Source organism: Schistocerca serialis, chromosome 2 (genome assembly GCF_023864345.2).
Source record: "Schistocerca serialis cubense isolate TAMUIC-IGC-003099 chromosome 2, iqSchSeri2.2, whole genome shotgun sequence".
NCBI lineage: Eukaryota > Metazoa > Arthropoda > Insecta > Orthoptera > Acrididae > Schistocerca > Schistocerca serialis.
Window position 1 is genome coordinate 1061054963 of NC_064639.1, and position 13775 is coordinate 1061068737.

Below are 13775 nucleotides of genomic sequence, written 5' to 3' on the forward strand. Positions count from 1 at the left end.
TCATTCGTGTTTCGCCTCCATGCTAGGCTACACACCACAAAAATGCATTCAGAAAGAATTTGCTAACACTTAAATCTGTATTAAATCCAAACAAGTTTCATGAATTAACAAATGCTTTCCTAACTATTGCCAGTTTGCAGTTTGTATTCTAGGTCCAGTCATACAGGACCAGCAACCAGCAGCAGCAATAGTTGTTTGTATTAGTACGCGGCGTTTAGTTTAGTGCTTTTCTCGCGGGCTCCTGGTAACGTGAATATTATCTGAAGTTTTGTCTGGGTTCAACAGTATTTATTTACATTTTCCAAGAGCCCGCTTTGAGTGAGTGTGTGGTGTTTTTTTTTTTTTTTTTTTTTTTTTGTGCACTAGCCCTTGAGCGAGCTGACTTCCCAGCGGAAAGTAACTGTTGATACATCTGTTTTCAGTAGTCTGATTTATTTTTGTTTTTAAGAACTTACAGATTTTTTGATTTTTGTGAAGAGTGACAGCATATTTTAGTGTTTTTTGTTCTTCTCGTTCGTATTTTGTGTTCATCTCAACTTCAGTAGTGCCACAGTGGGACAATTTTATCTCTTACTGAGGTCTGGTTGTTATTTTTCAATTAGTCCTGACTGTTTTTTAGTCAATAAATTTTGAATAAATGGCAGCACCGGTCGTAAATATTGAAAGCCTTTAGTTTACAGATCAGTTATCTTGTACTATACGTCAGAGGGCGTAACTGTATTGTATTTTGTATTATGCCTGTACTGCAATTTTAAAGTTTTGCTATGACTTCTGACGATGAAAAATCGTCATGTGGTTTTAAAGGTTATTTTTCATGCAGCCTTTGGTTTCTATTGATGGTATTTGTCGTATTTTATGTCTGCGTGTTGTACGATTTTGCATACAGAGGGCACTATGGTGCTTGTTTTTGCAAAAAAATGGTTCAAATGGCTCTGAGTACTATGCGACTTAACTTCTGAGGTCATCAGTCGCCTAGAACTTAGAACTAATTAAACCTAACTAACCTAAGGACATCACACACATCCATGCCCGAGGCAGGATTCGAACCTGCGACCGTAGCGGTCGCTCGGTTCTAGACTGCAGCGCCTAGAACCGCACGGCCACTCCGACCGGCTTGTTTCTGCAATACAGAGCTCTTAGCTAGTTGGCTGTGTATACAAGTTCACTACACGATGGATCGCCAACTACTAAGACTAAATGCTAGAGTTACAAAATAGGCTCCTCTGTGATTCCAAAAATTATTGTATACACTAAAATTGAAGATATCTGTTAGTAGTAATCCACACAGTATTGTTGCACCAATTAGAAAGTGTTGTGCTATTATGTTTTCTATGTACGAGAATCTGTGTATTTGAATTTTTTGAGGGTGGGTATAAATATGGCCACATTTGTGTTAAGATCTTCATGTCTGATGGTTCTTACGTACTTTTAGCACTGAAGGTGGTCATATAGTGACCGAAACCGATCTGTAAAATAAAGGATTTTAATATTTAAGTCCGATGCTGCCATCTATCCAAAATGTGTTGACAGTAATACGGTTGTCTTGCACATGGTTCCCAATGGAATTAGACATCAAGATGCTTTTTAGCGATTTGAGTCTTTTTTTACACATTACGATATGAATAGGTACTGTGCTTATTGTATGCTGTTGTTGTTGTTGTGGTTGTTGTGGTCTTCAGTCCAGAGACTGCTTTGATGCAGCTCTGCATGCTACTCTAACCTGTGCAAGCTTCTTCATCTCCCAGTACCTACTGCAACCTACATCCTTCTGAATCTGTTTAGTGTATTCATCCATTGGTCTCCCTCTACGATTTTTACTCTCCACGCTGCCCTCCAATATTAAATTGGTGAGCCGGCCGAAGTGGCCGTGCGGTTAAAGGCGCTGCAGTCTGGAACCGCAAGACCGCTACGGTCGCAGGTTCGAATCCTGCCTCGGGCATGGATGTTTGTGATGTCCTTAGGTTAGTTAGGTTTAACTAGTTCTAAGTTCTAGGGGACTAATGACCTCAGCAGTTGAGTCCCATAGTGCTCAGAGCCATTTGAACCATTAAATTGGTGATCCCTTGATGTCTCAGAATATGTCCTACCAAGCGATCCCTTCTTCTAGTCAAGTTGTGCCACAAATTTCTCTTCTCCCCAATTCTATTCAATACCTCCTCATTAGTTATGTCGTCTACCCATCTAATCTTCAGCATTCTTCCGTAGCACCACATTTCGAAAGCGTCTATTCTGTATGCTGGTATGAGGAGAATTTTCCGCTGTCCGAGAACAGGCCGGCCGGGGTGGCCGAGCGGTTCTAGGCGCTACAGTCTGGAACCGCGCGACCGCTCCGGTCGCAGGTTCGAATCCTGCCTCGGGCATGGATGTGTGTGATGTCCTTAGGTTAGTTAGGTTTAAGTAGTTCTACGTTCTAGGGGACTGATGACCTCAGAAGTTAAGTCCCATAGTGCTCAGAGCCATTTGAACCATTTTGTCCGAGAACAGCTGGGAGCTGCGTTGGCCGCAGTTGACAGACTTCGGGCTACTGCTCAAAATTGCAGCGCCAGAGCGGCGCCGGTGACGAGATCTGCGACATCTTTTCGGCCGTTGGAATTCCTTGGTGACTTGGCTGTCACTGTGCCTTCAGATGCCAGTATCTGAGCGGTCCGTCTTCACTCGAGAGTCAGAGGCGAACAGCGGTGGGTTCGCACGTCACTGGGCAGAAGGCGAAAGATGGAGCGGGCTGTACAGCTGTTGCTAAGCCCTTAGCAACATGTACGAAGTGTTACCCGGTGCCAATACCGTTTTGACCAAAAAAACAAGCCGCAATTTTTATGCAGGTTTCACCCTCGAAAAATCATGGTCCGGTTCATGTTCGCTACCTTATCTTTTTACAAACAAGCTCATTTACAGAATGAGATTTTCACTATGCAGCGGAGTGTGCGCTGATGTGGAACTTCCTAGCAGATTAAAATTGTGTACTGGACCGAGACTCGAAGAAGGGACCATTACCTTTCGCTGGCAAGTGCTCTACTGTCTTAGCTACCCAAGAACGACACACGACCCGCCCTCACAGCTTCAATTCTGCCAGTACCTCGTCTCCTACCTTCCAGATTTCGCAGAAGCTCTTCTGCGAACCTTGCAGAACTAGCACTCCCTGAAGAAAGGATACTGCGCAGACATGGCTTAGCCACAGCCTGGGGGATGCTTCCAGAATGAGATTTTCACTATGCAGCGGAGTGTGCGCTGATATGAAACTTGCTGGCAGATTGAAAGTGTGTGCCGGACCGAGAACTTTCCCGCGAAAGGCAAAGGTCCTGAGTTCGAGTCTCGGTCCGGCACACCGTTTTAATCTGCCAGGAAGTTTCAAGCTCATGTACAACAATACAGCTAGCGTCTGTAGCCACAACTGGCCACAAGGCACTTTATTACTCAACAGTACAAACTTTTACCGGTGTTTTATTACCGTTAAGATGTGTACTTCTACTAGTATTGTTGCGTTAGCTTATAATTCAGTTTCAGTTGGATACTGGTAAAAAACTCTGACTTACGACGATGTGAACAAATATTTCGAGCGAAAAACATCATCAGGCCAAGGAATTCCGTGCAGTTACGATGCAAGCTCCAAACGTAGTAGACGAGTCTAAGGCGCTGCGTTGGGCTGCTCTAGAAGAAATATGGAAGAAGGCAGTTTCAACGAGAATATCTTCCAGGGGATCGAAATGTGGCAAGTATCTGGAACTTGGAACTAAGGTTTTTTCCTATGTGCAAGAAAAAAGGGAAGATGGGGTGCCTATCTTACGATAAATTATCAATATGAAGACCTTGAAAATAAGAAAAGTCTTAAATGAACCACAGAAAGGCGAGTATTGGTTGGCGTCGCCGGTGAATGCGGAGAAATAACCTTCCTCTTCGACGTAGTACTGCACTATCACAGATAATGCCAGCACATTTCGGGAAGCTGGTCAGCTCCCAGCTCTACGTCATCCAGGTGATAATATGTCGCACATACCTTTTTCATCAGACTGGCAATGCTGATGAAATGCCAGTATTTTTTTGACATGCCAAGCAATACCACAGTAGGCCTGAAAGGGGCAAAAAGTATCTCATTAGGAGGAACTGGCAATGAAAAGATAGACTAACTACGATGCTAGTTGTTACAAGCGGTAGCGGAAAGTTACCCCCTTACGCTATTCTGAAGAGAAAAACCACACTCAAAGAAAACTTTGCTATAGGCTTAGTGATACGCTACCAAGAAAAGGGCTGGATGACAATGCAGTTGATGACTGACTGGTTGTCTACTGTTTGGAATTGCAGACCTGGGGCACTGCCTGCTAAGCGAGCCAAGCTTTTAAGGGACATCTGACTGCTGAAGTAAAAGATCAGTTTGCTGCACAAAAGACAGATAATACCTGGAGGAATGATTTCCAAACTACAGGTACTGGATGTGGCAATAAACAAACAGTCCAAGGACTGAAAAATGTATTCCGATTGGCTGCTGGAAGAAGACCATGTCCTTATATAGTCTAGTAAGATTAAGAAGCCACAATAGCCATTCTGTGGGAGTGGAGTCTTGATTCATAGTGTCAATATCATAAGATTCCATCATAAAGGGGTTCAAAAAATGTTGCACATCGAATGCACAGGTTGGTAGCGAGGTTGGCGTACTGTAGGAAGAGAATGAAGGAAATAATAGGAGTGAGAGTAAGAGTGACGAAATGAATAAGTTACTGATAGTGATGATAGTAAATGAGTCAAAATATGTTGCCAATGTGTTGTATCAAATATCAGGACAAATATTTACGTTACCTGCATCTTACATGTAAGTGCAAATAAATTTTGGTGATTTTTCTCCTCTGTCAGTGTGCGCCTCATTTTCGCTCAAAATCTTGTTACTTAATTTCTTCCTCGAAATTTAGGGGTGCGGCTTATGTGGGGTGGGGATTATTTTCGGGACAATACGGTAATACATCTGAGGCAGCACGGGATGTCTTTCCTGCTGGGCCAGTGGCCGATTTTCCTGGCCAGTCCTAACAAGCACAGAAGGCACACTGGGACCCAGATAGCGAGGAGGCGCAGTGGTTGGGACCCTGGACTCGCATTCAGGAGGACGACGGTTCAAATCCCAGACCGGTCATCGACATTTAAGTTTTCTGTGATTTTCCAATGTGACAAGCAAATTCTGGGGTGGCTCCTTTCAAAAGAGTCCGGCAATTTCCTTCTCCATCCTTTCGTAATCCGAGCTTATGCTCAGTCCGTAATGACGGCACTGTCGATGGGACGTTAAACTTTAATCTTGGTATCTTCCTTCAACGTTAGACGGGTAACGAAGCCTTTCAGGGAAATAACTGGCAGGTCGAGAAAGAATGCCAGCGTGCACTTGGCATGTCGCCGAGAGGTCTCGTTCGACGCATGGAGCAGGCCCTGCGGGCGGCTATCGGGTGCGCTGGATGGGACCCCCTGCAAATCGTGGCGCATGTCAGCACCAATGACGCCTGCTGCTTGGGTTCCGAGTCGGTCTTCGATTCATTGGTGATAACAGTTAGAATCGCACGCAGGGTGCAGGCTAAGCTCACTATTTGCAGCTGCGTACCCAGGGTCGATTGCAGTTCTCTGGTTTGGAGCAGAGTGGAAAGTCTGACCCAAAGGCTCAGATTGTCCTGTAATGGTAAGGGATGCGAAATTTTCGACCTCTGCAATCGGGTAGAGAATTGTACAACTCACCTCAATAGGCCAGCAGTACACTACACGCAGGAAGAGGCTACTAGGTTAGCGGAATCATGTGGCGTGCACATGGGGTCTTTTAGATTCGAGGAACACCTTCCTGGGACCATTGATGAACTGCCTGCCGAAATCGAAGACAGATCAGCGACATTATTCTCAGAGAAAGTTCGTCCTCACTGATGGGCAACAGAAAAGATTAAAATGATATTGGCAAGCTGCAGAAGCATCCATGGTAACATCGAAGAATTAGTATCGCCTAACAAAGGTAATATTGCCCAGATGGTATCATTGACAGAAAATTGGCTGAAGCTGGAAGTGAATAGCAATGAAATCATAACTACAAATTGGGATATACATCACAGGAATAGGTTAGCCGCTAGTGGTGGCGGCGTATCGAAAATGTCTAGTGAGGTTATAAAGGATTCCAATAGCGAAATAATCTGGGTGAAGTTAAGCAGCAAAAGTGGGTAAAAATGGTAATCGGATTCTTTAATAGACTGCCTGCATCAGGAACTATAGCGCCAGAATTCTTCAGAGAGTACCTACAGAATTTTGTTGCTAAGTTTCCTGATCTTTCTTTATTTCGCTTACGCCATAGTCCTTCAGCGATCGCAGGGTCGGCGTGGTTAGAACGGATTTGGCGAGGTGAGTTTTAGGGGTGGCCGGATGCCCTTCCTGCCGCCACCCCGTACCCCCAGGGATGGAATCAGTGTACCCCAGTTGTCTGCATCTAGTGTAAATCGTGGAACAGTGCGAACGTGTTTCAGATGTCTGCAACGCGTCTAACTGAGGCGGAACGTGGGGACCAGCTCATTATTCACCTAGCGGGATGTGGAAAACAGCCTAAAAAACACATCTAGGCTGGTCAGCACACCATCCCTCGTCGTTCATCCGGCGGGCGGATTCGATCCGGGGCCGGCGCGCCTACCCGAGTGCAGGAAGCAGTGCGTTACCGCTCTTTTTTTTTTTTTTTTTAAATTTCGTTTTGTTTCCTTTTGTTCGTTGCATCTGCTCGGGGCGGACGTCGTAAGACAGCCGTTTAGTTCGTTGTTGATCGATTAGCTCAGTTTTTTTATTACAGAGGGCTGCTAACCCTCTGACCGAACACGCTGAGCTACCGTGCCGGCGTTCTCGGCTACCAAGTTTCCTGATCATACTGTTGTAATGGGATGGGGAATCGGGGGGCCAGAGTTTTCCCGCTATAAAATGGGAGAGCCATGCGATCAAAACTCGTCCAAAGACAGTGATTCTTCTGACAGTGTTCTAATGTTTCGCCCGAAAATTATTTCCCGCAGATGGAAAACTGACTCTTTACAGAAACGCCGTACACCTCCTAGCAACAAAGCGAGCTGAAAGTTTCGAATCATTTAACGTAAGGAGGGCATTACTTGACACTATGATGTGATAGTGTCAATGATTACAGACGTTATAATGACTGTTCGGAAAATATTTTTGCTTGACAGGATGCAAATTCTACAGTATCTGAGTAGTCAACATTAAATATTCAGTGCCGAGGACGAAGATGTAGAGCAAAAGTGCATAAAATTCAACAGCATTGTTTCAACACGCCTTAGATAACTGCGTTCCGGGCAAGGATGTAAGGGATGGGAAAAGACACATCGTGGTTTAAAAGCCGTGTTAGATGGTTGCTACGTAAACAAAGAGACTTTCATCGCAGATTTAATAGAAGTCAAAACCAAGCTGACAAGCAGAAGCTAGAAAAGGCGAAGATGAGATTAAGGAGAGCAATGAGAGTAGCGTTCAATGACTCTGACAGTAAAACTTTGCCAACTGACGTCTCTAAGAACCCTAAAGTTTAGGTGTTACGTAAAAACAGTAAGCGGATCAAAACCATCTATTCGGTCACTCGGTTACCATAATAGCGCCGTAACGGAAGATGACAGAGACAAATACTGAATTCGGTTTTCCAAAACTGTTTCACCGCCGAAGATCGTAATACGGTCCCTCACCAGTCATCGCACGACCGCTAAAGTGGTAGATACTGAGATAACCGATCGCGGAATGAGAAAGCCACCACAATCGCTTAGTAGTGGCAGGGCACGTGTATCAGATGAGATAGCCGTAAGATTTAACAGAGATTATGCGAAATAACTTGATCCCCTTCTAGCAGCAGTTTATCGCATATCGCCGGGGCAATAAAGGATACCTAGCGACTGGAAATGAGTGCAGGTCATTCTCTTCCTGAAGAAGGGTCGTAGGACATATACACATAATTACAGGCCTGTATCGCAGGCGCCATTCTGTTGCAGAATTATGGAACATATTTTAAGCTCGTGTATTAAGAAAGTTTTGGAGAACGAAAATCTCCTGTAGCAAAATCAACACGGATCTTGCGAAACTAAGCTGGCTCTGTTCCTCTACGGGATACCGTGTTTCTTGACTTCAGGGAGACATTTTACATTGTGCTGCACTGTCGTTTAGTGAACAAAATAGGAGCTTTCTGCGTACCGATTTGTGTCTGGATTCAAGATTACCTTGCAGATAAAACTCAACACGTCACTCTGACAGAATCGACAGATGTAAAAGTAATTTCAGGAGCACGCCAAGGAAGTGTGATAGGACCGTTACTCTTTACAATAAAAAGTAATGCGAGGTCTCTGTTTGAGGAATCTGTATTGATTTTTGTAGAGCAGATTTTCGTTCTCCAAAAATTTCATAATACGAGAGCATAAAATACATTGCATAATTCTACAATGGACTAAAGTCTGCGATATAGGCCTGTAATTATGTGCATATGTCCTACGACCCTTTGTCAGAAAGAGAATGACTTGCGCCCTTTTCCAGTCGCTAGATACCCTTTATTGCCCCAGCGATCTGTGATAAACTGCTGCTAGAAGGGGATCAAGTTATTTCGCATTATCTCTGTATCTTAAGGTATCTCCCCTGATGCATTGACGGAGCTGTCGTTTGTGCTCAGGTGATTCAGGTGGAAAGTTTTGCGACCTGATTATGGCCGTACGACAGGAATTAACAGACTTTGAACGCGGAATGGTTGTTTGAGCTAGACGCATGGGACATTCCATTTCGGAAATGATTACGGAGTTCAAAATTGCGAGATGCACAGTGTCAAGAGTGTGCCGAAAATACCAAATTTCGGGCATTACCTCTCGCCACGGAGAGGTTCACTTAACGAACGAGTGTAGCGACCTATGTGTAGAGTCAACTCTGTTGGTCCATCATGGCCAGGGGACATCGGCTGGTTAAGTAATTGTCAATTCACGATATTTACATCTACATCTACATCCACATGGTTACTCTGCAATTCACACTTAAGTGCCTGTCAGAGGGTTCATCGAACTATTTTCATACTACTTCTCTACCGTTCCATTCTCGAATCGCGAGTGAGAAAAAGGAAAACCTAAATCTTTCCGTTCGAGCTCTGATTTCTCTTATTTTATTATGATGATCATTTCTCCCTAAGTAGGTGGGTGCCAACAAAATATTTTCGCATTCGGAAGAGAAAGTTGGTGATTGAAATTTTGTAAATATATCTCGGCGCAAAGAAAACCGCCTTGTTTCAGTGACTGCCACCCCAACTCGCGTATCATATCAGTGACACTCTCACTCCTATTGCGAAATAACATGAAACGAGCTGCCCTTCTTTGCACAAAATCCTACTGCAAATTGAGGTCAGTGATATGGGCCTGTAATTCAATGGGTTACTCCTATTTCCTTTCTTGGATATTGGTGTGACCTGTGCTACTTTCCAGTCTTTAGGAACAGACCTTTTGTCAAGTGAGCGGTTGTATATGATTGCTAAGAAAGGCGCTATTGTTTCTGCATACTCTGAAAGGAACCTTATTGGTATACCATCTGGACCGGAAGACTTGCCTTTCTTAAGTGATTTGAGTTGTTTCGCAACACCTAAGACATCTACCTTCATGTCACTCATGCTAACAGCTGTTCTGGTTTCGAATTCTGGAATATTTACTTCTTCTTCTTTCGTGAAGGAATTGCGGAAAGCTGTATTTAGTAACTCCGCTTTAGTGGCACCATCATCGGTAACATTTCCATCGCTGTTGCTCAGTGACGGTATTGACTGTTTTTTGCCACTAGAGTACTTTACATACGACCAGAATCTCTTTCGGTTTCCTACCTTATTTTTAGACAATGTTTCATTGTGGAAACTATTAAAGGCTTCTCGCATTGAAGTCTGCACTAAATTTCGAGCTTCAGTGAAACTTAGCTAGTCTTGGGGATTTTGCGTTCTTCTGAATTCGGCATGCTTTTTTCGTTGCTTCTGCATCAGTGTTCTGACGTGTTTTGTCTACCATGGTGGACCGGTGCCATCTCTTATTAACTTATGCAATATGAATCTATCTATTGCTGTCGATACTGTGATTTATGGCGCTATACGACAATTTTATTTGGATAGAAGCGTTTGGGGCCTGACGATGGCATAATGAAATGCCGAAACTGGTAGCCTTCAGAATAAAAGAAAATAATATCTTGAAGTACACGACTGTTGGTGAATTTTATTGACATTGACAAATATGTTAGGTTTGTCGGTGCTAGCAGATAAACAATACTGCGTGAAATAACCGCAGAAATCAATGTGGGACGTATGACGAACGTATCCGTTAGACAGTGCGGCGCAATTTGGCATTCTTAGGCTATGGCAGGAGACGATCGACGTGTGTGCCTTTGTTAACAGCACATCGTCTGCAGCGCGTCTCTTGGGCTCTTGACCATAATGGTTGGATCCTGTAGAGGGCTGGAAAACCTGGCGTGCTCATATCAATCCCGATTTCATTTGCTTAAAGCTGATGGTAAGGTTCGAATATGGCGCAGACCACACGAAGCCATGGAACCAAGCTGCCAACAAGGCATTGCGTAAGCTGGTGGTGGCTCCATAATGGTGTGGGATGTGTTTACATGGCATGAACTGGGTCTTCTGTTCCAACTGAACCGATCATTTACCGGAAACGGTTACTAGACCATCTGCAAGCATTCGTGGACTTCACGTACCCAAACAACGATGGAATTTTTATGGATGACGACGCGACATGTCACTGGGGTTCAGGTGTTCGCTGTTGATTTTAAGAGTATCGTAGACACTTTGAGTGAATGATTTGACCAGCCAGATCGCCCGGCATGAATCCCAATGAACATTTCTGGAATGTAATCGAGGGGTCAGTTCGTCCACAACATACTGCACCGGTAACACTTTCGGAACTATGGATGTCTGTAGAGGCAGCCTGGCTCAATATTTCTGTAGGGGACTTCCAACGACTTGTTATGTCAGTGCTACGCCGAGTTCCTACACGACGCAGGACAAAAGAAGGTCTGACACGATGTTAGGAGGTATCTCATGATTTTTGTCCCCTCAGTGTATTATGGATGTGCAAATTATCAGTATTTAATGATTCTATTATTAGACTGGAAAAAAGGATATATAAGAACTTCCATAAAATCATTATATTTACATCTATAGATGCTGCAGTACGCCCGGCAGAAGAAGGCCCGATGTTTGATACCAATACAGTTCTTTCAGCCAGAAATGCTCTCCGGAGTAACGGCTCTCACTTCCTCTATGTAAGCCTCAGAACACGACAGAATAAAATCTTCAAGACGTTGAAAGTGCCTTATTTTAACCCGTTATTAAGTGATACGTCACAACTGTCATGCAAGTAATGTATGATATACACTACAAAATAACAGATATCGAAGTAAGCGATCGAAGGATGGGAAAGCAGCTCAAGAGAGGAAAGGCCGTTGGACCTGACGGGATACCAGTTCGATTCTACGAAGAGTAAGCGAAAGAACTTGCCCCTCCTACAGCAACAGTGTACCGTAGGTCTCTTGAAGAGACAAGCGTTCCTAATGACTGGAGAAAGCACAAGTAATTTCCGTTTTCAAGAAGGGTCGCGAACAGACGCACAAAACTGTACCCAATACCTCTGTAGTTGGTCTGTTGTAAAATTTTGGAAGATGTTTCACGCTGGAGTGTTATGACACTTATGAAGACCGAAAAACCTCCTCTGCAGGGACCAACAGGTTCCGAAAACAAATATCGTGTGAAACCCAACTCGCTCTGTTCGTCCGCGACGCACAGAAAGTAGTAGATACAGGCGCCCAGGTAGATATTGTGTTCCTTGAGTTCCGAAAGTCATTCGATACAGTTCTGTACGGCCGCCTAATGAACAAAATACGAAATTATGGAATATTAGTAACCGTGAAACTGGACTGAAGAGTTCCTAGCAAACAGAACGCAGCACGTCATTTGGAACAGAGGGAAGTCTTCAGACGTAAAAGTGAATTGGGGGGTGCCCCAGGGGAGCGTTATACGATCATTACCTCTCACACTGTATACACTGAAGAGCCAAAGAAACAGTTACACCTGCCTAATAACGTGTAGCCCCTCCTCTCTCCCCCCCCCCCCCCCCACCCCCCAAGTACGCTGAAGTGCCCCAACACGAACGTGGCAAATCAAATGTCTGAAGTAGTGCTGGAGGTGTTTCACACCGTGAATCCTGCGGGGGTGTCGATAAATCCGTAAGAGGGCGAGGGGATGGAGATGTCCTCTAAACAGCACGTTGCTAGACATCTCAGTCATCTACAGCCCAATGTCGGAGTTGATGGGACCAGAAGAGGCGTAATGCTTTGTGTAGTGCAGTCTTCAAGGATACACGGGTGGGCCTTTGGCTCCGAAAGCCCATACCGATGATGTTTCGTTGAATGATTCGCACGCTGACACTTGTTGATGGCACAGCATTAAAATCTGCAGCAATTAGCGGAAGGGTTTCACTTTTGTCATGTTGAACAATTCTCTTCACTAGGCGTTGGTCCCGTTCTTGCAGGATTTTTTTCCGGCCGCAGTCATGTCGGAGATTTGATGTTTTACCGAATTCCTGATATTCCTGGTACACTAAAATTTTTGTACGGGAAAATCCCCACTTCATCGCTACCACGGAGAAGCTGCGTCCCATCGCTCGTGCGCCGACTACACCACCACGTTCAAACTCACTTAAACCCTGATAACCTGCCATTGTAGCAGCAGTAACCGATCTAACAACTGCGCCAGACACTTTTTGTCTTACGTAGGTGATGACGACCGTAGCGCCCCATTCTGCCAGTGTACATTTCTCTGTATTTGAATACGCATGCCTATGCCAGTTTGTTTGTGTAAAAGAGTGAACTAATGTATTGCTTCTTTCTGCGTATATCTCGCGAAAAGGCCATGGGAATAAAATAAGAGAGATTCGAGCCCACTCGGAGGCTTACAGGCAATCGTTCTTCCCGTGAACCGTACGTGACCGAAACAGAAAATAACGCTGGTACACAAAGTACCCTTCGCCACACACCGTAAGGTTCTTATGGCTCTCAGCACTATGGGACTTAACATCTGAGGTCATCAGTCCCCCACCGTAAAGTGCTTGGAGCAGTATAGGTGTAAATGTAGACAGATTTCTGTTTGCTGTTGCAGTTTTTACATATATTGGTGTAATTAGCCCAACAAGAATACGATGGTTCAACATACACATTTGGAAGGCGTCTTCTGCCAATTTTTGTCGAGCGGTGTCGATTGTTAGTCACATTGTTCTGCACTTATCCTTCACTGTTTATCACGCAGGTTCGAATCCTGCCTCGGGCATGGATGTGTGTGCTGTCCTTAGGTTAGTTAGGTTTAAGTAGTTGTAAGTTCTATGGGACTGATGACCAGAGATGTTAAGTCCCATAGTGCTCAGAGCCATTTGAACCGTTTTTTTCTTCACTGTTTATCCGTAGACACAAACGGAGGAGCGGCGGGCAGCGAGCCTGCGGTGAGCGGCAACCAGCCGTCGGCGAACCTGGCCGTGTGCGAGCCGCGCCACCGCAAGGTGAGCATCGCGTCGGAGCCGGCGTCGGTGGCGGGCAGCGTCGGTGGCGGCGGAGGCGGCGAGGGCAGGCGGCCGCTGCGCGCCAGCACCGCGTCCGAGCCGCGAGAGCGCCGCAAGTCCATCCTGGTCAACGCCGACGGCCACCACCACCAGGCCAACGGCCGCGCCGGCGCCGCAGCCGCCGACGGTGAGGCAATCCGTAAAAAGCACGTGCCTGTGGTCATGTGACTT

The 13775-nt window shown here is 45.1% G+C and overlaps 1 protein-coding gene across 1 annotated transcript in view; it reads left to right on the forward strand.

Annotated features, from left to right (window-relative positions):
- The window catches only part of LOC126456626 (sodium/hydrogen exchanger 9B2-like), a 299137-nt gene that overhangs the window by 146411 nt on the left and 138951 nt on the right, over positions 1-13775 (forward strand). The window contains exon 3 of the mRNA XM_050092369.1: positions 13600-13731. Within this exon, the coding sequence (XP_049948326.1) occupies positions 13600-13731 (132 nt within the window). The remainder of the gene's footprint in view (positions 1-13599; positions 13732-13775) is intronic.